General features: G+C 39.3%; 1 protein-coding gene and 1 long non-coding RNA gene across 4 annotated transcripts; one reads left to right on the forward strand and one right to left on the reverse strand.

Moving 5' to 3' along the window:
- Positions 1–331: 331 nt before the first annotated feature.
- LOC123651261 lies at positions 332–1,485 on the reverse strand. The gene is made up of 2 exons (XR_006739857.1): positions 1,169–1,485; positions 332–964 (listed from the first exon to the last, which is right to left on the reverse strand). It is a non-coding gene; the product is annotated as an uncharacterized LOC123651261 (long non-coding RNA).
- A 3,281-nt stretch (positions 1,486–4,766) lies between these two features.
- Positions 4,767–26,783, forward strand: LOC123650952 (UDP-glucuronosyltransferase 2B31-like). Of its 3 annotated transcripts, XM_036414777.2 has the most exons (6): positions 4,768–5,543; positions 7,391–7,539; positions 19,199–19,330; positions 21,413–21,500; positions 23,168–23,387; positions 26,246–26,783. In XM_036414777.2, the coding sequence occupies exons 1-6, from the start codon at positions 4,826–4,828 to the stop codon at positions 26,523–26,525; spliced, it is 1,587 nt and encodes a 528-aa protein (XP_036270670.1). In that variant the 5' UTR covers positions 4,768–4,825; the 3' UTR covers positions 26,526–26,783. The 3 variants fall into 3 exon arrangements, with proteins under 3 accessions (XP_036270702.1, XP_036270693.1, XP_036270670.1); XM_036414809.2 differs by lacking the exons at positions 21,413–21,500; positions 23,168–23,387 and having other exon boundaries at positions 4,767–5,543; positions 26,246–26,389; XM_036414800.2 differs by lacking the exons at positions 21,413–21,500; positions 26,246–26,783 and having other exon boundaries at positions 4,767–5,543; positions 23,168–23,336.
- The last annotated feature ends 701 nt before the right edge of the window (positions 26,784–27,484 follow it).

Genomic DNA, 27,484 nt, shown 5'->3' on the forward strand with positions numbered 1-27,484 from the left:
CCAGGCCTGCAGGGGAGGGCAGTTAGGGGCAAACAGGCTGGCAGGGGAGCAGTTAGGCATCAATCAGGCAGGCAGGGGAGTGGTTAGGAGGCAATCAGGAAGGCAGGCAGGCGAGCAGCTGGGAACCAGCAGTCCTTGATTGTGAGAGGAATGTCAACTGTCTGGACAGTCGGACATCCCTCTCGGGGGTCCCACATTGGAGAGGGTACAGCCTGGGCTGAGGGACACCCCCCCACCCTGTGTATGAATTTCATACACCAGGCCTTTAATATATATATATTATTTAATATATATTATATATTATATATATAAAATATATATATATTTGTTGTTGAAAGTATTATAGATGCCCTCCTCCCCCTTTTTAACCGTCATCTTTTTAACCGTCATTTACCCACTCCTTCCTACTCCTGCACCCTCTACTCCTTGGATTTACTGTATATCCAGCCTCAGTATCATTTGTTACCTAAGAATGTAGCAGGTCATTTGCCCTCATCCAGTTTATTTCCCATTAAAGTGTATGTGGAGCCATAGCTGGGCTAGGTGGGCTCAGTGGTCAGAGTGTAACTCTGCAGACTGAAGTGTTGTGGGTTTGATTCGAGTCAAGGGCATGTACCTTGGTTGTGGGTTCTTGTACTAGAGGCAAACAGTCTATGTGTCTCTGTCTCTCTCTCTCCCTTTTCCACTCTCTCTAAAATTATCAATGGAAAAAAATATCTTTGGGTGAGGATTGACAACAACAACAAAAATAAAAATAAAGTGTATTCTAACTTAGAAATATAACAACAGCTAGTTGCTCCCTAATATAAAATTGAGCAGTTTATGATAGACTTTGGTTTTAGTAACTAATTCTCTTTACATCACAGCCCCCTAAAACGATTCAACTGGTTGCTTTTTTTCCTCTTGCAGCCTTTGATAATGGATATATGGACTCAATTGCAGGTTTGATAATGTAGAACCCATACTCTAAAGCACATGTGTCAAACACAAGGCCCGCGGGCCAAATCTGTCCCGCCAGGCCTTGCAATGTGGCCCGCACCGCGCTGTCATCACTGCGCTCCGCTGCGTTTCCATCACAATGACAGTTTATGACTGTTCAGTAAACCATTCAGCCCGCGATTTAGGCTGGATTTTAGATTTTGGCCCCTTCTCTGATTGAGTTCGACACCCCTACTCTAAAGGGACTTATTGACTGTTCGTATAGTGTGTGTCTGTACATATATATATATATGCACTTCTTGCAAAATAAGGCACAACATCACTTAGCTATTTACAAACACATGTATACCCAAGGAAAACTTGTTCAGTCATAACTTGCACATGAATATTAAAAATCATTATTCATAGTGACCAAAATTGGGGGCAAAGGATGTTTATCAACTAATGCAAGAAAAAAAAATGTGATATGTCTTTATTATGAAATATCTGGAAAATAAAAAGCATACATGCTGTAACATGAATAAATCTTTAAATTATTTTGCTAAGTGAAAGAAGCCAATCACGAAAGGCCACCTATGACATTATTCAGTTTATTCACATTATTCACATTGCAAGGCCCACGGGCCAAATCCGTCCGCCAGGCCTTGCAATGTGGCCGGCACCGCGCTGTCATCACTGCACTCCGCTGCGTTTCCATCACAATGACAGTTTATGACTGTTCAGTAAACCATTCGGCCTGCGATTTAGGCTGGATTTTAGATTTTGGCCCCTTCTCTGATTGAGTTCAACACCCCTAGTTTAGAGAGTAAGATATTAGGGATTTCCAAGTGAAGGGTAAAGGTTTCACTGGGGTAGGAAAATGCTCTTCACATGATCATCATGGTGGAAGCAATATTCTGTGAAAACAGTATGAACTATTGAAATGTACATTTTATATGAATCAATTGTATGACTGGTAAATTATATGTTCACAAAGTTTTATTTTAAGAAATTAAAATATCAGAGGAGAAAATGGCAGCTAAATGGGCAGCATGTCACCCACCTTATCCCAGGGCCAGATGGGAAATACTGCAAAAGTAGAGAACATTCACCTGCAATTACCAACTGAGGTCCAGCTAAGGAAGAGATTTATAATACATCAAAGAAGGACAGAAAGCAAACTAGTAGGAAGGGCCAGGTCAGGAGAGGAGCTGACCCAGCTCCCACGGGCAGTAGGCCAAGAGAGGACGGAATGCTGGGCCACAGGAGGGTCCGTTTCCTCTGAAGACAGAGGCCCAGAACCCAGCCTCGGCACCAGAGATGAGACCTGTGGCCCATGTAACATCCAGCTGTGAAGGTCTACTGGTGACTGTGGAGTCCAGCAGATTGGAGCTGGTTGGAGAGAAAGTCACAATTTACTTTTTTCTAAACCCAGTGCTTATGAGTTTTCATTTACAACTACTCACCTGAGGCTTTGGTGCAGGAGGGAGGTACAGACTTGAGGTGCCTATAGAGAGGCTGGTGGGGGAAGCAGTGCAGGGAGACATGGAACAGCAGTAGTCAGGAATCCTACATTTGGTCATTTGTATGCATCCAAACCTAAATGGCCCTTTTTCCAAAGAGAGCCACCTGCTCCCAGTAGCCACAGGGCAACAATGACAAGTGCCGAGGATGTGGAGAAAAGTGGACCCTAATATACGCTGGTGGGAATGTCAGCTAGTGCAGCTATTATGGAAAAGAGTATGGATTTTCCTAAGAAAAAAAAATATGGAGCTACCATTTGACCCAGTGATTCCGTTTTGAGGAATATATCCTAAGAAAACGAAATACCAATAAGAAAGAATGTATGTATCCCTATGTTCCTAGCAGCACAATTTACAATACCTAAGATCTGGAAAGAGCCCAAGTGCACATCAGCAGATGAGTGGATGAAAAAAAAAAAAAAATCACCATTTGAGACAGAATGAAGGGAGCTAGAGAGTATCCTGCTAAGTGAAATAAGTCAGTCAGAGAAACAGAAATATCACATCATCTCATTCATAGATGGAATCTAAGTAAGAAAATAAACTGATGAGTAGAGTGGATCCAGAGACATGGAAACATGGAACAGATAGTGGAATCTTAGAGGGAAGGTGGGAGTATGTGAGTGGGTGGGAGGTAATTAACCAAAAACCTTGTATGCATATATGAATGGCCCATGGACCTAGAAAATGAGGTGGTGAAGGATTGAGGTGAAAGTTGGGGGTGGGCTAGTTGGTGCCAATGGGGAAAAAGGGCATATATGTAATATTTTCAACAATAATAAATTATTTTAAAAAACACATTAGCATGCTTAAAAAATGGGCAAAGGAACTAAACACTTCTCCAAAGTAGACATACAGGCCAAGAGATATTTGAACAAATGCTCAAAGTCACTAATCATCTGAGAGATGCAAATTATAAGAGCAATTAGGAATCACCTCACCTGTCAGAATGGCTATCATTAACAAATCTACAAATGACATGTTGGCAAGGATGTGGGAAAAAAAGGGAACCCTCTTGAACTGCTGGTGGGAATGCAGACTGATGGATGCAACCACTGTGGAAAACATTATGAAGAGTCCTCAAAAAATCAAAAACGAACCTCCATTTGACCCAGTGATCCCACTTCTAGGAATATATCCTACTACACCAGAAACACCAATCAGAAAGAATATATACACCCCTATATTCATAGCAGCACAATTAACAATAGTTAAGATTTAGAAACAGCCCAAGGCCCATTAGTTGATGAGTAGATAACAAAACCTGTGGTACATTTACACAATGGAATACTACATGGCAGTAAACATGAAAGAACTCTTTCCATTTGCAACAGCATGGATGGACCTGGAGAGTATTATGCTAATTGAGATAAGCCGGTTTGGCTCAGTGGATCGAGTGTTGGTCGAAAGGTCCCAGGTTCGATTCCGGTCAAGGGCATGTATCTTGGTTGCGGGTACATCCCAGCAGGGGGTGTGCAGGAGGCAGCTGGTCAATGTTTCTCTCTCATCGACATTTCTAGCTCTCTATCCCTCTTCCTTCTCTATGGAAAATCAATAAAATATATTGTTTTAAAAAAGATAAGTATCATATGAGCTATGTATATGTAGAATCTAATGAACAAAATAAACTGATGAACAAAATAGATGCAGAGATAAAACCATGAAAGGAATGATGAATGTCAGAGGAAAGGTGGGGTAGTTAGTGTGTGTTGGAGAGTAGAGATTAATAGGGGAATTGACATGCATATACGCATAACCCATGAACACAGACAGTAGTGTGTCAAAGGTTTGGGAGAGGCAGGTATGGGAGAAGGTGATCAATGGGGGGGGGGGGGGACCTCAAGCAAACACCAGTAATACTTTCAGCAATAAAGATAAATTTAAAAAATAAATAAACAAAATAAAAACTCTGGAACTGTCATCCAGTTAATTCTTTGTCAGCTGTGTAATAGCTTATCTCCCTTTCTTCACAGAAGTGAGTACAGAGAAAATTACCTCTAACTTCCTATAATAATGACATTCATCTATAATAAATTATAAAACACAGGAAAACTGCAAAGTTGATGCAGCAGGATGACACCACTTTTAGATACTACACAGATTTGTATTAAAAATAAGGTCATTACTTTGTAATGTTCTGACTTGCCATAAAATTATCTGACTGTTCATCAAAGGTATTTACTTTGTAATGTTCTGACTTGCCATAAAATTCTCTGATTATTCATCAAATGTATTTTCTGTGGGTGTATAGGTTACATTTTAACTTCCTGGTTGATAGCCTTTTGTACTTAAGCGTAAGCCTTGGGAACGGGATCGTCCATTTGAAAAGAAGCCTCCGTGGGAACTGGATCGGCCATTTGAAAAGAAGCCTGTGTGCCTCCAGGATGCCTAGGAAGTGGATTTCAGTTCTGCTGCTGCTCCAGCTGAGTTGCCACTTCAGCCCTGGGAGCTGTGGGAAGGTGCTGGTGTGGCCCACAGAATACAGCCATTGGATCAACATGAAGACAATCCTGGATGCACTTGTGCAGAGAGGTCATGAAGTGACTGTTCTGACATCCTCAGCTTCGATTCTTGTTGATCCCAATAAGCCATCTGCTATTCAATTTGAGATTTATCCTACGTCTTTAACAAAAGATGATTTTGAGGATCTTTTCACACGGATTATCTCTAAGTGGACATATATGCCAAAATATGCATTTTTTACTTATTTTTCACTAATGCAAGATATCATTTGGGAATATAATGACTGTATTCAAACACTCTGTAAAGAAGTAGTTTTGAATAAGAAACTTATGACCAAACTACAGGAATCAAGGTTTGATGTCGTTCTTGCAGATGCCGCTGGACCTTGTGGTGAGCTGCTGGCTGAGCTACTTAAAGTACCTTTTGTGTACAGTCTCCGTTTCTCTGTTGGCTATACAATTGAAAGGTACAGTGGAGGACTTCCATTCCCTCCATCCTACGTACCTGTTATCTTGTCAGAATTAAGTGATCACATGACATTCATGGAGCGAGTAAAAAATATGATTTACGTACTTTATTTTGATTTCTGGTTCCAAACATTTACTGAGAAGTGGGATCAGCTTTGCAGCAAAGCACTAGGTAAGTCATGTCCTTACTTGGTATCATGATAACCTAACTTTGTTAGTGCTCTAAAAGGTGGGTTAGTATAAGTATTAATTCAGAGAAATGTGTCTTTAATAAGTAAATAATAAAATAACATTATAAACTGATCTTTCATTCTCACAAATATTATGGAAATGCTTATATTATAAGGTCATTGAGGAATTGCTTCCTCTAATATAGTTTAGTTTGATTTAAAAACTAAACTAATTTGCCACAGTACCTGAAGGGTTCTTTCACACACAGGACAGAGAGTGCTCTGTTCCAGACTCAGTAACCTATAATGTGAGTTTTCTAATGACTTCACATTCCTTCACTGATCTGCTTAAACACTAAACTTTTGTTGATGGGTGTACATGTAAGTCAGTAAACTTCATTTTGTGAAAACTCTCCCTTCATTAAAGACAAAATGAGTCAAAATTAAGAGTGAGCACATTTATTACCTTACTTTATGAAAATATTCCAGACGTTATTTGTAAATGTTTTTAGTAATACACAAGTATTATTAGGCTCCAAAATTGAACCAAATGCAATTATAGTGCCAGAAATTGTGCCATACTCTCAAAACCTTATTTTTGGGGGGAAATCTAGGATAACAGGAATAGCTTGCTAAATTGTAAAAACTAGATTAAATAATATAGGGAAAAGTGTTTCCATGTATATGGTAGATTTAATTGATTGAGGAATTAAAATCGTTGTTTACATTTGCATCTATTACTTCTACAGCTGTATAGAGTAAGCAAGTACATGTTTAATTCTATAGTGGCTTAGGTTTAACCATTTTCTATGCTTGTGAATGTCCTGATGTAATGTTAGAGAAGAAAATCTGTTAAATTGTATGTATATTGCTAATACTTATGAAAATCATGATATAAAACATCCTATCTAATAAAGAGGGAATATGCTAATTGAACCTCATGCTGTCACAAAGATGTTGGTGCCCACAGCCAATATGGAGGGAATATGCTAATTGACTACCCCTCCCTCAAATATGGTAATGCCTAGTCCCCTCAGCCTCACCAGGGTGCCCAGGCAGGCCCAGCTGCCTCCAGAGTCCCCAAGTCCACCAGCCCCCCAGCCGCCCAGGGCCAGCCTGAGGCACAGGCAAGCCTCGATGGCAGCTCCCCAGCTGCCCAGGGCCACCCAAGCCTTACGTAACCAGGTGGATCGAGGTTTGCACTGCCAGCAATGGCAGCAGCAGAGATGAGATGAGGTGTTACCTTCCCCGGATTGCCGGGTTGCCTCCTAGCCCCTGAGGGCTCTGGACTGTGAAAGGGAGCAGGCCAAGCTGAGGAACACCCCCCCAGTGCATGAATTTTCATTTATCAGGCCTCTAGTGTATATTATATAAATCCTAGAGCCCTGGTGAACCAATTTGTGCATGGTTATGGTCCCTTGGCATGGTCAGAGGTTAGGACTTATCAGGGCAAACTGGCTGGGGAGAGGGACCAAAGGAGGTTGACTATGGGATCAGACTAACCACTCAGCCAACCAAGGGGATGAACTGTGGTATGTTGGCCAACCATAGGAGGTTGGATAAGGGACATCACTGACCACCAGGGCGCAGGTCCAGCATTGAGTGCCTGCCCCATTGTGGTCAGTGCACATTATAGGGACGAGTTAACTATTTTTTCAGTTGACCAACAGGTCATAATTGTCACTTGGGCTTTTATATGGAGAGATGCTTGAACTATTAAACCACAGATATTTTAAACATCTTTAACTGCATTATCCAAGCTTTTTTTTTTTTAAGAAGAAAACAAAATGGTATACTCACATTGCAATATTCTTATTTTCCCAGCTTTTATTTTCTTCTTCCCTTTCAGGAAGACCCACTACATTATTTGAGTTAATGGGGAAAGCTGATATATGGCTTATTCGAACCTACTGGGATTTTGAGTTTCCTCGCCCACTCTTGCCAAATTTTGTATTTGTTGGAGGCCTCCACTGCAAACCTGCTAAGCCTCTGCCTAAGGTAAAACTATTCTTGTTTGTTCTTCTTTGCATTTTCAGGAAGAATGATTCTGTGTTCTTCATTCATAAAATCTGATCGCACTGAGTGACATATGGGAATATGGGTAAAGTGACCTGCCAATTGGAAACTCATATATTTTATACTATTTCAAAAAATTGAATGTCACTATCATTGCAAAATAAAGAACTATATTGAGGAGGCTTTGGAAATAGGGGTAGGTAAATTAAGGCCTTCATTATTCAACACATAAAAAATGTAAGCCATTAATTCAAAAACTAATTTTAAAGAGACTAGCACAGTGCAAGGATAAGGGGGGAGATATATAGAAGAGTCGTGTAGACATAGTTTTTGCTCCCCACAGCAGTGGTTTTACCTAGAAAGAGATCATATTAGCAAGTGATAAAAATAGTGTGAAAAGTATTATAATAAAACAAAAGGCATAATGCTACAATAAGGCTGGAGAGCATCCTATGGGAGTGGATCATAATACCTCAGGAGTGGTAATAACAATCTGGTGTAAGTGAGCATGAGACATCCCTTGTTATTGTCCTCCTTCAACAATAAAAATTTATTTATCCACGAACAAAAGTGCCAAAGTAAAATGACCTGGAAAGAGTCTTGCCCACATACACAGCAGATAATAGGCAGAAAGACTCCAGTACTGGCTGTGGCACCTATAGGATATTGTGACTTGTTCCAGCCCCTCTTAGCTGCAGTCCAGGAGTACTTACCTGGTTTGGGCAGTCATCTCTGGAGGAGAGAGCTTTTGTAGAAATCCAGATTTCAAAAGGAGAAGTTACAGCACTCTGTTGGAGAGAGAGAAAAAAATAGACAAATTTGAATGCATTGGTGTGTGTGAGAGGAAAGCTTGATTTTGCCAGCATCATTCCTCTTCCAAAGCAGCTCAGTGTAAGGCCAAAAGAAGGCCTGACCATGCCCAGGATTTCTTTCACAGGGATAGAGAGCTTGTGAGTGGATGCCAAGCTGCCTCTGGTTTGCAGGATGCTTCCAAAGAGCTCATTTCTCTCTCACAGCATCCAGAATATTGAATTAGAAGCTCAGTGACTGGCGAGAGGGAGCAGATCTTGAAAAGAAGATTAGTAAAGAGCATGTAAAGAGACATGGTTCCTCCTGAATGCATTCTGTACTCCATCAGGAATGCTGACCTCAAAGCATTCAGTAAACCTTTCTTACAGATTCCCCATTCTGGCATGTGGGCACCAACAGTGCCCTACATTCCAACCCAGACCTTCTCCCTCTGGCGAGCTCAATGTAAATGCTGCAAAAGGCAGCAGCAAGAGCAAGATTTGATAAAAGGCTAGGAAGAAAGAGCAGAATACAGACAAGGGTTTGCAGACAGGAAAGAACCATACCCTTGAGCTGTAGCACCACCTTCAGGAAAAGAAAGAGGAGGCACTCAGTATCTGTCCTGGTGCTTTATATGGAGGGAGGGCAAACAGGCTCAAGAATTCTTCCACAAGAGGGAGCATGAAGCACAGAGAAGGCATATCATATAAGATCTGAAAAAGCCTTGTCTACAGCAGTACTGATAAAAGGTATTTCTACCCTGAAAGTGGCTGCTAATTCAAATACAAAAACAGCAATGCAGTGGCTGCTAATTCAAATAAAAAAACAAAAACAGCAATGCAAAATTCCAAAAGAACATGAAAAATCAAGGAAACATTGTACAACAATCCTCAAACAAACAAATACAGACATGGAGATATATGATTCACCCAATAAAAAAGTCAAAATAGCTGTGTTAAGAAAACTTGGTGATCTACAAGACAACAGAATCTTGTGTACTGTTGGTGGGGATGTAAAATCAGTACAACGACTATGAAAAACAGTATGGAGGTTTATTAAGAAGTTAAATAGAGCTTCCATATGATCCACAAATCCACTTCTGGGTATACTTCTAAAAGTAAGAAAAATAAGATATCAAAAATATTTCCATAATTCCATCATTATAAATAAGAGTCTATAAATGTAAACAACTTATGTGAAATACACACATACACACACACACACACACAGATACATGCACATACACACTAAATATTCAATCTTAATAATGGAGCAAATCCTACCATTTAGGCCAACATAAATGTTTATGTTAAGTGACATCAGGCACACTGAAAAATACAAATAATATAGGATATCATTTGTATATGAAATCTAAAAATGGTAAACCGACTAGATACAGTAGTAAAATGGTGATTACCATGGGCTGGTGAAAGAGAGATTAGTGGGTTAGAACTTGGTGAGTTGTACCTCTCCCACTGTGGGGCAGGTGCTCCCTGGGAGATTCAGCGAGGTGGGATTGGAGGTGCCTGTGAATGCCAATGTTTACATTCTCTTTCCACTGATAGCATGGGCAGGAATTCAATTCATGTGCTGCAACTCACCTGCAAGGCCACCATAGAATGCCCTAGGCCACTCACCCCACACTCATCCCCAGGCTCCAACAGACAAACTTCATTGCATTGCTGCAGCCATATGCCACTGGCTGCTACAAATCCAGCCAATCAGCTTACCAGGGTGCCCCAGAGCTGAATACCCTGAGAAAATTGGCCCATGTTTGGCTCCACTGTGGCTAGCCTGCATAGCAAGAATCCTCTGGTACCTTAAGCAACCACTTCAATTCCAGTAAACCAGCAGAATTCACACAGCACACAGACTACACAAAGATCATTCTTACACAAACCCAATCCATCAGGTTCAGGAGAGGTGTTTCATTTAAATCCTAGAAATAAACACAGAAAGTAAACAAATGAGGAAATACGAAAGACTGGTAGTCAAAGCAAATTGGTCTAATACATACAAACAAATACAAAGAGACAACAAATATAGGGAGATAAAGGAACAGGCCCCAAATGAAAGAATAGAAGAAATCTCCAGAAAAAGAGCTATACAAGAAACATACAACCTTCAGTGAATGAACCAGGAAGAAGCATAAAAACTGAACATATCAATTACTAGCAAGGAAATTGAAATAATAATTTTTTTATAAAAGCTCCCAACAAACAAAAGTTCAGGACCAGATGATTTCACAAATAAATTCTACAGATCATTTAATTCTGCCAAGCATTTAGTACCTATCCTAATCAACATATTCCAGAGGTATTGAAAAGAAAATAATATTCCCAAACTCATTCTATGAAAGTGGTCAACAGTATCCTGATAGCAAAACCAGACAAATACAATACAAAAAAATCACAAGACAATAAATATCTCTGATAAAAATAGACGTGAATATTTTCAACAAAATATTAGCAAGATGAATTCAACAATATGTAAAGGATTATACAACATGCTCAAGTGAAATGTATTCTAGCAAGCAAGATGGTTCCATATCCACACAAAAAAATCAATGTGGTAGACAACATCAACAAAACCAAAGATAAAACTCATATGGTCATTCCAATAGTTACAGTCAAACATATATGACAAATCCAGCATCCATTCCTGACAAAAACTCTCAATAAAAGCCATAGGTAATATTGTATTTAATGATGAAAAGCGAAAAGCTTTTCTTCTACAATCAAAAACAACACAGTGATGCCCACTATTGCTCAACCTCTAATTTATATAGTATTGTAAGTCCTAGCTACAGGAATCACAAACGAAATAGAAATAAAGGGCATTTATATTGGAAATGAAGAAGTAAAACTGTCACCATTTGCAGATGACATGATACTGTATATAGAGAACCCTAAGTATTCCACACAAAAAAACTACTAGAACTGATAAATAGATTAAGTAAAATAACAGTATAAAAATTAATATCCAGATATCAGTCAACAAATAATAGTGTTTTCAAGAAGGTAGAGAAAAGGGAATTCCTGTGCATGGAGCAAGTTTGTAAATTGGTGGAGCCACTATAGAAAACAGTGTGGAGATTCCTCAAAAAATTAAAAATAGAATAGTACACAACCCAGCAATTACACTTATGTTATCAGAGGTAAACAAAAACACTAATTTGAAAAGATATATACATCCCATGTTCATTAACTACAATAGCCAAGATATGGAAGCAACCTTAGAGTCCATCAATAGATAAATGGGTAAAATCCATGTGGTCTATACATACTATGAAAAATTACTCACAAATATTAAAGGATCACATCTTGCTAAATGTAACAACATGGAAGGACCTAGGGGGGTATTATGTTAAGTTAAATAAATCAGGCAGAAAAGGACAAATACTATATGATTTTACTTATATGTGTAACTTAAAAAAAAACAGAAACAGACATTTAGACTTATAGATACAAATTATATACTAATTTGGCCCAGTGCACAAATTCATGCACAATGAAAGGAGATTAATTAGAAGAAATATTTTAATATTACTACTCACCCTTTTTTTTCTATGTTAGAAGTGTCAATCAAATTCATGATCAACATTGACACATAGAACAGCAATCATGTGATTGGCACCAGCAAGAGTTTTAGATGCATTACCAATGCATGAGTCAAGTTAGCTTTTAATATATAGAGAGAATAAGCTTTCTGAATTAGATCTGCTATCTAATGTAGCTAAACCTTTCCAGCTCAGTGAAGCACCCCAACTTCTCCTTCAGGTAATTGTCAGAAACACAGCAGTAAATATCAACATGAAGCAGATTATTATTGTAGATAACGCAGGAATGAAAAAAGGTAAAATATGTAACTGCAGCAGTGTTTGACTATATTCTGTGCAGTTAGAAAACCTGAAGTCATTTTCAAGTTCCACCATTTCTTACTTCTTTTCAGTTGGGTCATGTTTCTAAGCTTTCTAAATCTATTTTTTCTGGCTAATGAAAAGAAAACAGGATTCCACAGAATCTCCTATCTACATACTCCTGAACTTCTGTGAGGATGAAATGAGATGAGGCACGTATGTAATGTTCCCACCTGGCTATAAAGCACCTCATGTTCCTGAGCAGAAGACTATAAGGAGCCTAGTGGCTAGGGAGAGGAAGCCGGGTGTTGCTACATGACCTCATTACCCAGACAATTGGACTCTTAGCATATTAGCCTTTTATATTGAGAAATGATTGCCAGAGGGAAGGGGATTGGGAATGGGGGGAAAGGGGAAGAGGACATACTTCTAGTTATAAAATAAATGAATCCCAGGAATTTAATGTACAGCATAAGGAATATAATCAATAATACTTATCATAACTTTGTGCAGTGAGATGGTTACTAGACTTATCACATAGTAAAGAATATAAATATCAAATTACTGCATTGCACACCTGACACAAATATAATATAGTATGCCAACCATACTTCAATAAAAGCTTTTAATGATTTAGAGGGGAAGCTTGGGAGAATCTGGCAAAAAAAACAAAAGTTAAGATGAGCTATAAATTATAATAGAGATGAGATAAAAAAGATATAAAATCATTCTAATTATAATGAACTTTTTCTTAGTATTCATAGTCAAAGATATAAAATACTAATGAATGTACTTAAATAATTCTACAGAAAATTCTGACAATCATAAACAAAAGTAATTAGTAGAACTACAATAAAAAATAAAGTGAGTTAAGATCCTGTTGTGTAGCCTCATTATAAGAATATGTATTATTAATTAACTAGAGTCCTGGTGCACAAAATTCATGCACAAGGGTGTGTGTGTGTCCCTCAGCCCAGCCTGTACCCTCTACAATCTGGGATCCTTCTTACAATCCAGGACTGCTGGCTCCCAACCTCTTGCCTGTCTGATTGCCCCTAACCGCTTCTGCCTGACAGCCTGATCACTCCTTAACCACTCCCCTTCCAGCCTGATTGACACCTAACTGCTCCATTGCCATCCCTATTGCCACTCACTGCTCTCCCCTGCCTTCCTAGTCACCTTTAACTGCCCTCTCTTGCCGGCCTGATTGCCCCTAACTGTACTCCCCTACTGGCCTAATCACCCCTAACAGCTCTCCCCTGCCAGACTGATTGTCCCTAACTGTCCTTTCCTGCTGGACTGGTATCCCCCAACTGCTCTCCCCTGAAGGATTTGTCTCCCTTAACTTTCCTTTCCCATAAGCCTGATCACTCCCAAATGCCCTCTCTTGCAGGCCTAGGCCCTCCCAACTGCTCTTCCTTGCTGACTTGATCACTCACAACTGCCCTCTGCTGGCCATCTTGTGAGGGCAATCTGGTGTCCACATGGGTACAGCCAACTTTGACCACATGGGGGTGCTCAATGTTGGAATGATGGTCAATTTGTATAGTACCTCTTTATTATATAAAATAACATTATAAGTGAAGAATCTCTAAAAGCATTTCCTCTTCAATACTGACTACTGGCTCTAATTTATTTTTTCCTTACACGTGTGTGTGTGAGCATGCATATACATGCGAGCGTGTGCACACACACACACAAACATACACTAGCAAAAGAATATGTAATAAGGGAATTTAAGTTTATCAATTGTATATTCTAAGGAACTGAGGAATTAAGTATCTTCAAAGCAGCCACTGATAATAAGAGAATGGAGGTTCCTCAAAAAAAAAAAAAAAAAAAAACAATTATCATTTGATCCAGCAATAGAGCTTCTGATTATATTCCAAAACAGTGACATTAGAATCATATTCATAACACTTTTCACAAGAGCCAAAAGATAAAAATCAACTCAAGAGCATTCCAATCTAATAAAAGAGTAATATGCAAACTGACCGTACCTCCAACACACCCACCAGCCAATCAGGAGCAAATATGAATATAAATCCAAACAAGATGGCTGAGGTAATGGAGAATAGGAAGGAGGCTTGGGTTTCCCCGGCAGTGGAGGAAGCACAGCTTTCCAACACACATCATAGCCATTGCCGCCCCAGGCTTCTGCTTAAGGTTAAAACGTTTCAATTATAGAAGGTAAATAAATCTCAACAGAAATGGCTGTGGCCACCAAGCAAGCAGAAGGCTTGGCTCTGCTCCAGGCTACAAAGTTTCAACTGTAGAAGATACATAAATCCCAGATACCAGGGCCTCTGCTTGGGTTGTCTGGGGGCGGTGGCTGGCCTGAAAAACTACCACAGGACCCTTGCCCAGGCTACCCCAAGCCCCAAGGGAACACCCACTCTGATCCAGGACACCCTTCAGGGCAAACTAGCTGGCGCCCACCTATGCACCAGGCCTCTATCCTATCTAATAAAAGAGTAATATGCAAATTGATCACTCCAACACGTAAAATGGCTGCCCCAATGTGGTCAAAGATCCTGCCCTCATGTGGACACAAGATGACCACCACAAGATGGCTAGCAGAGGAGGGAAGTTGAGAGGGGACAGACCTGCAAGGAAGGGCAGTTGGGGGGTCAAGGCCTATAGGAGAGAGCAGTTGGAGGGGACCAGGCCTGCAAGGGAGGACAGTTGGGGTGATTAGACCATCAGGGGAGGGCAGTTAGGGGCGACCAGGCTGGCAAGAAAGCAGTTAGGCATCAATCAGGCGGTCAGGGGAGTGAGTGGTTAGAGGGTGATCAGGCTGGCAGGCAGAAATGATTATGGGGCAATTAGGAAGGCAGGCAGTTGAGCAGTTATGAGCAGGAGTCCTGGATTGTGAGAGGGATGACTGAGTGCACGTTTAGGCCCGATACTGTTGGGATCAAACGGGCATTCAGACATCCTTCAAGGGGTCCCAGATTGGAGAGGATGCAGGTTGGACTGAGGGACAACCCTCCCCCCCAATGCACAAATTTTGAGCACTGGGCCTCTAGTGTGTAATATGCAAAGTGTCTAATATGCAAAGTGTCTCCTTGGGAATTTGGAAGTTCGATCACTCACTATGATGAGTGCTGAACACCAGGAGACAGCACAAAATGAAGGAAGGCCCCAGCTGGCACCAGAAAAAAAAACCTGGCCAGCAGCTGAAAGGCCAGATTATCCCTGATTGCCAGCCAGGCCTAGGGAACCTACCCATGCATGCATTTAGTGCACTGGGCCTCTAGGTGATAGATAAAACAATAAACAATCAATACACACAATAATATAATATGTGTTATGTGCTGTGAGTCAGCTCTGACCCTGAGGACCTCATGAATTAATGATGTCCACAAAATCCTACTTTTAAAAGCCCTCTCAACTCTTTTTAGACTCATGCCTATGGCTTCTTTATGGAGTCACTCCATCTCATATTTGATCATCTTCCTTCCTGGTGCCTTCTATTTTTCCCCTCATTATCTTTTTCAAAGAACCCTGCCTTCTCATGATGTCCCTGAAAAATGAAAGTATCAGTTTTGTGATTTTTACCTCCTGAAATATTTCAGGATTAATTATGCTCTATGGGCCACTTGTTGTCTTTCTGGTGGCTCAGTAATGTCGACAAACATTACTAAGTCTTAAAATTTAAGGAAATTCTAACACGTGCTATAACTTAGATGAACTTAAAGACATTTTGCTAAGTGTAAAAGGACACACACAAAAAGTCAAATACTGCATGATTCCACTTACATATAAGGGATTTAGACTAGTCGAATTCATAGAAACATAAAGAAGAATGATAGTTGTCAGGGACTTTTAAAATGGGAAATGGAGAATTACAGTTTAAGAAATATATAGTAAAAATTTTCAAGATGAAAAAGTTCTGGAGATGGATTATACAACAATAGAATATATATACTATTGAATTATACACTTGAAATAGTTAAGATGAAAAGTATATTATGTGTATTTTTTTTTCAACCACACTTAAACATGTTTATTGTGAGCATGTAAATAACACTGCTTGAACTCAAAACTCTGGTAGAAATTGAGGTTTCTGATGACCATAGAAATAGAATAACAGCATTTTTTTAAATGCCCCTTTTTTCAATACAGCAAGGCACTACCAAGGCATTTCAAGGTTTATTGAGAGGTAGAAGCAGTATGTGGTATGATAGATCTTGCATACTTTACTCAACATAATTAATTGATAATAAAACATTATATTCATGATCTTTTATATTTTGTACTTTTATATTAAATTTGCTACTTTTCTTTAAAAACAGGAAGCCTTTTCAAGCATTTATGATGCACAATAGAAATTAAAAAAATATATAATAGTTGAACAAAAGGGAAAAGTAATAAGTGTTATGTTATAGAAATGTGTTAAATAGTTTGTAATAGAACAAGAGCACACACATAAGAGATTAATAATACTATTGTTCTAAAACCTTGACTATTTTTTATGCTCAAAAAAATTTCCACAACCATGGTAGGCAAACTTAGTTTTGTGTACACAGCTAAGAAACCTAGATAAGTTATAATTGTATCTATTATACTGATTAGTACAGTTGTACATACCTACATTTATTATCATATACAACATGATTAACTTGCCAATTGGCAGTAATTTTCTTTTTTTTCTTTTCTTTTCTTTTTATTTTTCTTTTATTAAATTATCTGTGTACATATTTTAACATTGCTCCCCCTCCCATACATACCCTTCCTCCCCAGAATTTTGTGTCCATTGTTTGTACTTATATGCATGTATACAAGTCCTTCGGTTGATCTATTATCTCCTCCAGATCTCCCTACCCTCCCCGCTGTAATTTGACAGTCTGCTTGTTGCTTTACTGTCTTTATATCTATCTTTTGGTTCACAGTTTATAATGTTCTTTATTATCCATAAATGAGTGAGGTCATATGGTATTTCTCTTTCATTGACTGGTTTATTTCACATAGCATGATGTTCTCCAATTCTATCCAGGTTGGTGCAAATGATGTGAATTCCTTCTTTTTTATGGCAGCATAGTATTCCATTGTGTAGATGCACCATGGTATTTTGATCCAATCATCTGCTGACGGGCACCTAGGCTGATTCCAGATTCTAGCTATTGTAGATTGTGCTGCTATGAACATAGGGGTGCATATATCCTTTCTGATGGGTGTTTCTAGTTTCTTGGGATATATTCCTAGGAGTGGGATTACTGGGTCAAATGGGAGTTCCATTTTCAGTTTTTTGAGGAAACTCCATACTGTTCTCCACAGTGGTTGCACCAGTCTGCATTCCCACCAGCAGTGCATGGGGGTTCCTTTTTCTCCACAACCTCGCCAACAATTGTCGTTTGTTAATTTGTTGATGTTGGCTACTCTGACAGATGTGAGATGGTACCACATTGTTGTTTTGATTTGCATCTCTTGGTAATTAGTGACTTTGAGCATGTTTTCATGCGCCTCTTGGCCTTCCTTCTGTCTTCTTTTGAAAATATTCCATTTAGGTCCACTGCCCATTTTTTAATTGGATCATTCATTTTCCTTTTATTTAGTTGTATAAGCTGTCTATAGACGTTAGAGATTAAACCTTTATCAGTGATAACATTTGAAAATATGTTCTCCCATACAGTGGGCTTTCCTGTTGTTGTGTTGATGGTTTCTTTTGCTGGAAAAAAAAAAAAAAAAAAAAAAAAAAAAAAAAAAAAAAAAAAAAAAAAAAGTCTTTTATTTTGATGTAGTCCCATTTGTATATTTTCTCTTTAGTTTCCATTGCCCTAGGGGCAGTATAAGTGAAGAAGTTCTTTTGGCATATGTCTGAGATTTTGCTTCCTGTGGATGACTCTAGTATTTTTATGATTTTCCGTCTTATGTTTAAATCCTGTATCCATTTTGAGTTATTTTTGTGTATAGTGTAAGTTGGTAATATAGGTTCATTCTTTTGCATGTATCTGTCCAATTTTCCCAACACCATTTATTGAAGAGACTGTCTTGACTCCATTGTATATTTGTGCCTCCTTTGTCAAATATTATTTGAGCATAGTGATTTGGGTTGATATCTGGGTTCTTGATTCTATTCCATTGATCTATATGTCTGTTCTTGTGCCAGTACCAGGCTGTTTTGAGAACAGTGGCTTTGTAATACAGTTTGAAGTCTGGTATTGAGATCCCTCCTACTTTACTCTTCTTTCTCAGGATTGCTGTGGCTATTTGGGGTCTTTTATTGTTCCAAATGGACTTTTGGAGAGTTCTTTCTAGGTCAGTGAAATATGCCATTGGTATTTTAATGGGGAGTGCATTGAACCTATAGATTGCTTTAGGAAGTATGGACATTTTGATGATGTTGATTCTACCAATTCATGAACATGGTATGTTCTTCAATCTGTTTACATCTTCCTCTATCTTTTTTTTTCAGTGTCGTGTAGTTTTCCGCATATAGGTCCTTTACTTCCTTAGTTAAATTTATTCCTAGGTATCTTCATTTTTTTGGTGCCATGGTAAATGGAATTGCTTTTTTAGTCTCTGTTTCTGTAAGTTCACTGTTGGTGTACAGAAATGTCATAGATTTCTTGGCGTTAATTTTGTATCCTGCTACATTGCCAAATTCATTTATTAAGTCAATTAGTTTTTTTTAAGTGTATTTTGTTGATTTTCTACAGAGAGGAAGGGAGAGAGATAGAGAGCTAGAAACGTCGATGAGAGAGAAACATTGACCAGCTGACTCCTGCACACCCCCTACCGGGGATGTGCCCACAACCAATGTACATGCCCTTGACCAGAATCGAACCTGGGACCTTTCAGTCCACAGACCGAAGTTCTATCCACTGAGCCAAACCGGTTTCAGCATCACTTAGTTTTTTAATGGATTAAAATAACAAGAACTATACTAATAACTTCTTATGATACTTAATTTTCTCTTTGGCTATTTGTAGCAAAACTTTAGTGTTCACTATGCTACTTTTGTAATGGAAAAAAAATTTTCCTTCCCAGGAAATGGAAGAGTTTGCCCAGAGCTCTGGAGAAAATGGTATTGTGGTGTTTTCACTGGGGTCAATGGTCACTAACATGACAGAAGAAAGAGCCAATGTGATTGCATCAGCGCTTGCCCAGCTTCCACAAAAGGTTAGATAAACTACCTTAGAGCAGAAAACTAATGAGTGTGTTAAACTCTGTAAAGGGTCTGATTAAGAAATGTCTACATGGAAGGTAAAGTATTAGGATAGCTTTTATGATCCTAGATATCAATTTTAAAAACAAAATACACATGCCAGGTGCTAAAGTAGTACAGAGGGTGTTTTTGATGGATGATAACTTTGGCATTTGCATTCTGGTCACAAAGAAGTATATTTCAAAAGTATAGTGTGAAATTTGGTTTGATAATAGTATTATAGGACAGTAACAGATATCACCAAATCCTATTCCTTCATTTCCTTGCAGCATTCTAGAGTACTGTACACACTACAGATGTTCTCAGAATGGACTTAGATTTTAACATTAAATGGGGAATGATAACAGTCTAAAATTTAGACTTGCCTGGTAATCCAGGCCTCTCCTACTTTCCCTGAATTTTGGATTAGGTATATTCAGTGTTGCAAGGTGATATTCAGAGTAAGGATATTCAGGGCTCACCAAGTTGCAACAAAGTATCTAAGCCAGCCACCATGAGAGAAAAAACAAAAAACAAAAACATCCTGTAAAAGGAAAAAGAACCTTCCTGATGACCTGTGCCCTGCTAAATTCTAAAGCAGGAACACATAAAAGCAAGGGTGGAGGTGGGTTCAGCCCTCCAGATGACCCAGTGCTGTATACTATGTGGCTCCTAAACAACCCATCAGAATAATGACTTCTGATGAAGAAGGAGGAGAAAGAGGAAAAAGATGATGATGATGATGATGATGATGATGATGAAGAGGAGGAAGAGGAGGAGGAGGAGATAAAGGAGAGGAGGAGGAAAAGAGAGATGAACTGGTGGGGGAGGAAGATGAGGAGGAGAACATGGAGGGGGGGAGAGGAGATGAAGGGAGAGGAGGATGAAGAGGGATATAAGTAGGAGGAGGAAGAAGATGAGAAGGAGATAAAAGAGTCAACCAAAAGCAAGCCTAGTGTGGGACAGTTTCAGATGCTCCTCCTTCCCATAAATTATGGTAGTGAATTATGCTAATATATAAAATATATTTGAAGTATCCTGGTAATAGTGAATTACTTTTAGTTTCCTAACTTATGTAGCTTCCTCCCTATCACCTATGCAAATTTGCTGAGAACTGGAAGTAACTTTAACACTCACATAGAAAAGAAATGTTAACCACTTACAAACTAGAATCCAGCTTACTGGTGGACTTACAAATTGCTTGGCTATTTATAATTCATTAACCATATTAATCAATGCTGTCAGTGCATTGTAGCATGTTTTGAAATATTCACAGTCAAATTAATTAAATTTATCATCATCATTATATATAATCTTTTCAACAGGTAAACTATTATTTATAAAGTGCCAATGGCTTTTCTACATTTTAAGAAAATTTCCCATCCTAGTTAAAGTGATAATACTGGATTTGGGTAAAAGTTACCACTTAAAAGTGGTGATTAATAAATAGAAAACTAAAAGAAGGTAAATATATTAATTAAGCAAGTATTATTTATTATTCTTAATAATCTATTAAATATCAGAATGATTTGATTCTAACAAATAGCTGATTGCATTGATTTTGCAAAGCAAATGATGTAAAACTCAAAGATAATTTATGAAATTAGTGAATATAAGTAAACCACTTCCCCATCATTCAAAAATAAACAAACAGGTTAACATTAAATCTAGATGATGAGAGCTAGAATAATAAATAAAATAAATGTGTAGACTATTAATTAGCTGTGTTTTGTACTACAATTATATGATTACCTAAAAAAATTTATATGCTTGTATTGGTGATTCTCAATTTCATTGATCTAACCCCAAAGTGTGAAACATCCTGACTGCATTGATACCTGACTGAATATAAAAATAAGTAACCCACAATATGAGTACCTATATCTCTTATAACAATAGGTTTAATTGGTTCTCATTATCAACATGTCTTGTCCTCATTTCTTTACCTGTAATATATCAGTGGTTTAACTAGATGTATCTTAACCTATTTAGAATTCTAAAATGATATAGCTCTGCAGTTTGACTCAAGTAATACATTACTTTCTTTACCCTAACAGGTTATATGGAGATATGATGGCAAAAAACCAGATACCTTAGGGCCAAACACTCGGCTCTATAAATGGATCCCCCAGAATGACCTTCTTGGTAAGATTCTGGAAAACCCTGAAATCAGAATCAAGTCAACCAGAATGATAAAACAGTTCACTAGGATAGAAATGTATTGCACATTTCTTCTTGAAAACCTCAAAAATAAAAATGAACTTCCCAATATTTCTTTCCCAGTCTTAGGGGGAAAGGATAAGCTATAACAGTTGGCATCTTATTTTACACAGCCACTTCCTTATGGCCATAATCAAAAGATCTTTATTTCAAGTGTAATTCCTCTCAGAGGGAATATCTCAACATTTTCCCATTTGTCAGTCTGCCTCCTAATTCTCTCCTTACACCAATGGTTTAACCCACAGTAAGGGTGTACAAGTGTCCCTGAAAAATATCACAGTAAGGGTTTACAAGTGCCCCTGAAAAATACCAGTGACTCTCTATTATCCATTGGGGAAAAAATTAATATCTCTTTCTGAAGAAATAACATATTTCATTATAATTTACTAGAGGATTGTTGCAAGAAATTCTTGCACAATGGACGGTTCCCTCAGCCCAGCCTGAACCATCTCCATTTGGGTAAACATTGAGTGATGTCCAACTGCCAGCAGGGACATCAATTGGCCTAAACCGGCAGTTGGACATCCCTCTCACAATCTGGAACCTGCCTGCCTGTTCACCTGACTGCCTGCCTAATCACCCCTAACTGCCTCTGCCTGCCAGCCTGATTACCCCTAACTGCCCTCCCCTACTGGCCTAGTTGCCCTCAACTGCCCTCTCCTGCTGGCCTGATCTCACCCTCAAAGGCCCTCCCCTGCCAGCCCGATCTCACCCCCAACTGCCCTCCTCTGCTGCCAATTTGATTCTGATTTGTTGGTTTCTATGCCAGTCAGCTTCAAAAGCTCTGTGTGCTAGGCAGCCATTGGCTCTCCATAGCACCCAGATTTGGTTGTGATTGGTCAGTTTCTATGCCAGTCAGCGTCTCTCACCCTATCAATGGGGCACAATGAGAAAGGCAGTGCTGATCAACAACCCCAGTAGAGGCCTAGAAAGAAAAGGAGATGCAGCTGCTATTCAGACTAGGAGAGAAAGAGAGAGACAAGTGCTGATCAAAAGCTGCTTCAGAGGCAATGGATCAGTCCCTGCTTCTCTCTTCAGGTGTCTCTCTGGCCCTGATTTGCAGAACCCACAGCAGTCAGTACAAGGACACTGCACCTGCAGTGGAAGTAGTCAGCACTGGGTTGCCACACTTCCAGTTGGTCAAGCCTCAGTGTTTACTGATCATTACAACTCCGGGTTTTTATTATTAGGATAGCTTTCCTTCCTCTGATTCCTGTGCCACCGCCATGCCACTGTCTGCTACACACCACACTCTGACTTCACTGTTTTATAAAGAGAATATATTTCAACATGCACCACCACTTTTTTTTGGCATACACTTTTTACAATCCAGAATATTCTCTTTCCATTTGTCTACTGGCAACCTGTATTCATTTCAAGTCAAAAGAAACACACTAATCTTCTAGGTAAGCCTTCACTGTCTCTCCAGTAGACTTAGGTACCACTTCCTATGAGTTCTGAAAGATACTTTAATACAGTTTGAATTGTAGAGCAATCTGTTACTAAATATAATGCCTCTCTCTGCCTTTATTGCACAACTATCATTTCCAAGATTTATAGCTCATAATTTTCTGAAATTCACCCAATCCTAGGTCATCCAAAAACCAAAGCCTTTATAACTCATGGTGGAACCAATGGCATCTATGAGGCGATCTCCCATGGGATCCCTATGGTGGGCCTCCCTTTGTTTGCGGATCAACCTGATAACATTGCTCACATGAAGACCAAGGGAGCAGCTGTCAGATTGGACTATAACACTATTTCAAGTGCAGATTTGCTCAATGCATTGAAGACTGTCATTAGTGACCCTTCGTAAGTATTACATGATTTTTGTAAATAGTATTTATACACTAGTGGCCTGGTGTACAAAATTTGTGCAGGGGTGGGAGGTCCCTCAGCCCTGTCTGCACCCTCTCCAATCTGGGATCCCATGTGGGATCAGGCCTAAACCAGCAGTCGGACATCCCTCTTGAAATCCTGGACTGCTGGCTGCTAACTGCTCACCTGCCTGCCTGCTGGATTGCCCCAACTACTCTGCCTACTGACCTGCTCACCCAATTGCCACCACACTGGCCTTCTCATCCCCAACTGCCCCCCACCCCCGGCCTGCCTTCTCATCCCTAACTGCCCCCCCTGCCTCACCCCCATTGCCAGCATGCTTGCCCCTAACTGCCCCCCCTGCCTGCCTGCTCACCCTCAACTTGTCCCCCCTGCTGACTTGCTCACCCCCCCCCCCCACCAGCCTAATTGCTCCCAACTTCCCTCACCTCCTGGCCTGATTGCCCCTAACCTCCTCTGCCTCGGCCCCACCACCATGGCTTTATCTGGAAAGAGGTCCGGAAGGTCTCCTGGAAGGTCTCTTGTCTAATTAGCATATTACACTTTTATTAGTATAGATTGGCTATGACATACTCATAACTATAACATACCTACCAGTATTACTCTAGGACACATGTGTCAAACACAAGGCCCGCGGGCCAAATCCGTCCCGCCAGGCCTTGCAATGTGGCCCGCACCGCGCTGTCATCACTGCACTCCGCTGCGTTTCCATCACAATGACAGTTTATGACTGTTCAGTAAACCATTCGGCCCGCGATTTAGGCTGGATTTTAGATTTTGGCCCCTTCTCTAATTGAGTTCGACACCCCTACTCTAGGAGAATACGTACTTTATGCAATAGGAAGGCATCTAATACATTACATTGTATTTGTTGTAAGTAGTAGGAAATACTGTACTTGTAGCAATAGTATATACATTCTATGACTTCCTTTCCTCACTTGGGAATGGTTCCCCAGTTCTTTGAACATTTCCTGGCCCCTGATGTATTTGGAAAGAAAATATCTCTGAGTTTGGAGAAATTAAATTACAATCATGACTCTAATTCTACTGCCTCCTATACTTCCAGCCAGATAACAGGAAAACCATACCCAGGCCAGTGCCTCGTATGGCTGGGGTCCAGAGTGAGGGCCCACAGTCCAGCACTGGGCAGATGACAGTGACTGGAGGCAACTCAGGTCCGTCCTGCTGTCAGCCTGGAAACCAGGGCCCTCTGTTCCCAGCCCCTCCCAAGCCCCTAACAGGGTCCTGAAGCTGTGCCCCCGAATCTTTCTACCCTTTCCTGGCTGGGGACCAGGACACAGTCATGGCATCCCATTTTCATTAAAATGCTCAACCATGCTCGCTCCATTGGTGTCTGCAGGCTACAGAGGGGCAGACAGTGATCCTGGAGGCGCTCTCCGCCTCCAACAGAGCTCAGCCATGATGGTCCGGGATGAGAGAGCCCCGACAGGCCCCGTGGCTACAACTTAGAACTGCTGCCTTAACCGGGGACCTGGCACTGGGTGGGCAGCAGTGGAACTCCCTCCCCAGTCTATGCTGGAGTGGGTCACTGAGGTTTCAGAACCAAACTCTAAGGGCCTCCTTAAGCAGTATGGGCCCTGAGCCCGCCGGCTCTCCCTAGATCCTACCAAGGCTTGCTTCTCACCCTTGCTTCTCACTCTTGATTCTCACTCTTGTGTCTCACTCTTGCTGAAAACCTTCTCAGTCCACTTGTCATAGTAATCTCTGGTGGGGCTGAGGGGACTGGGCGCTGCCAGCTTTATGGTGGTGTGACAGTCAATTTTCATATTCCATTTTTCTATGATAGGATGGATTATTTGTCAATAATGTATCTTAGTTTCATCTCATTTTTAAGAGGCTAATTTTGACATTACTGACATAAGTTAACCCATCTTAAATCTACTTTTATTTTTGACCACACATTTACTTCAAAGTTGCATTTTAACCAGATGTATTTAATGGGGATCCATCTAGTGCAACAATTTTCTATCCAATAATATAAAGTTATGTAGATAATTATAAGGACACATTTTTTAAAAACATGTTAAAATACATAAAAGAGTGATAACTATAAGGAAAAATGATAAATTTTTTACCTAAATAAATTCAATACCTAAAATCTCTGAAACTATAAATATAATAACATTCAAAAACATTTTATTATAATCATTTAAACAGATTTTATGAAATATTATTCATATACCATAAATACCATATTAAAAATTGCATAATTCAAATATATGTAGTATGCTTACAAAGCTAGGAAACTATCAACATAATATAAACATAGGGTATTTTTGTCATCCCAAAAAGACATATCATATGCCTGATCAGTCACTTCTCATCTCTCTCACCCAAGCAAACATTGATCAACTTTCTATCTCTATAGATAGGTCATTCTGAACATTTCATAACATATCATATAATATATGATCCTTTGGAACTGGTTTCTTTCACACGGCATAATGTTTTTGTGTATATTTTTAAAATATATTTTTATTCATTTCAGAAAAGAAAGAAGAAGGAGCGAGAGATAGAAACATCAATAATGAGTACCAACCATTGATCGGCTGCCTTTTGCACACCCCACAATGGGGATCAGAGCCAGCAACACAGGCATGTGCCCTGACTCAGAATCGAATGGTGACCTCTTGGTTCATGGGTCAAGGTACATGGGTTGTTCATACTGTACAACCACTTAGCCATTTTGGCCTGTCAATAAACATATTATTTAATTTAAAAAAAAATGCAACTCTGAATGGGAATGATTGGCTTACTAGTAAGCAAATTAACTTACTTTCAATGTTGGTATCTTTGTGTTTCTTCTTTAGATATAAGGAGAATGCTATGAAATTATCAAGAATTCATCATGACCAGCCAGTAAAGCCTCTAGATCAAGCAGTCTTCTGGATCGAGTTTGTCATGCGCCACAAAGGAGCCAAACACCTGCGGCCAGCCTCCCATGACCTCAGCTGGTTCCAGTACCACTCTTTGGATGTGATAGGGTTCCTGCTGGCCTGTGTGGCAACGGCTACATTTGTCATCACAAAATGTGTTCTGTTTTGTTGCCGGAAGCTTTTTAAAACAGGAAAGAAGAATAAAAGAGAGTAGTTGTTTCAGAGGCCTGAAGCTCATATGCCTGGTAGATAGGACTTTATTCCAGCAGGAAGTTGCGATGTAAGGGTCACTGCCTCCTGTGACAACCTTACTTTTCACAACTTAGCTTCTCAGGTCAAAATTTTTTTTCAAGTGACTATCTAATTAAGAGTTGTAAATATGTCATGCCAAACATAAAAATTTATAAAAATCAAAACAAAAATAAAGCTATATGAATATATTTTTAAATTTGTTATTCTAATTGTAAAGTTATACCAAAAATTAGCTTAACTGTGTTTGAAATAATACACATGAACACAAGAATATTTAGTAGTCTATTCCCATATTAATATTAGTTTGCAAATACTCAGAATATTTTAATATTATCTTGGTGCAAAATTCAATAGTTATATCTTTTGCTAAAGAAACTATTCAAAATTAGAATTGTGCAAAATGATTTGTCCTCCTACTTCATTTTGGGAGACCACCGATGCTCCTTTGTTTTATTGTGCATCCAGCATCAGCATCACATCTTATCTAAAGACATGGAAGTCATTGCTTTCATCCAGTTTAAGTTAATTTACCTTCAAAATTTATGTGGATTGAGAAATACAACAACAGCTAATTGCTTCTTATTGTGAACTGAGCTATTTATGAAAGACTTTGGTTTTAGTAGCTAATTCTCCTTACCTCACAGCCCCCTAAAAAGATTCACCTGGTAGTTTTCACTCTCCTTTTAGTCTTTGATAATGGGTATATGTTTCCAAGTATAAGTTTGATAATCTAGAATCCATACTCTAAAGGGACTTACTGAATTTTCCTTCTCTCCAAATATGTATGTACATATATATGCCCACTTCTTATAAAACCAGGCACAGAATCACTTAGCTACTTACAGACATGGTGAACAAGTCAAGGTGTTATTTGAAGGTAGTTTGAAATAATAATTATTCCATACTAGGGTATCAGGGCAT

Source organism: Pipistrellus kuhlii, unplaced genomic scaffold (assembly GCF_014108245.1).
Source record: "Pipistrellus kuhlii isolate mPipKuh1 unplaced genomic scaffold, mPipKuh1.p scaffold_m20_p_1, whole genome shotgun sequence".
Taxonomy (NCBI): domain Eukaryota; kingdom Metazoa; phylum Chordata; class Mammalia; order Chiroptera; family Vespertilionidae; genus Pipistrellus; species Pipistrellus kuhlii.

Bases quoted from the DNA above. Each gene is read 5' to 3' on its own strand.
- LOC123650952 (XM_036414777.2), top strand. From the start codon at position 4,826: ATGCCTAGGAAGTGGATTTCAGTTCTGCTGCTGCTCCAGCTGAGTTGC. The intron at 5,544-7,390 runs GTAAGTCATGTC...CTTCCCTTTCAG, and splicing joins GCTTTGCAGCAAAGCACTAG to GAAGACCCACTACATTATTT. The intron at 21,501-23,167 runs GTAAGATTCTGG...ACCCAATCCTAG, and splicing joins CCCCCAGAATGACCTTCTTG to GTCATCCAAAAACCAAAGCC.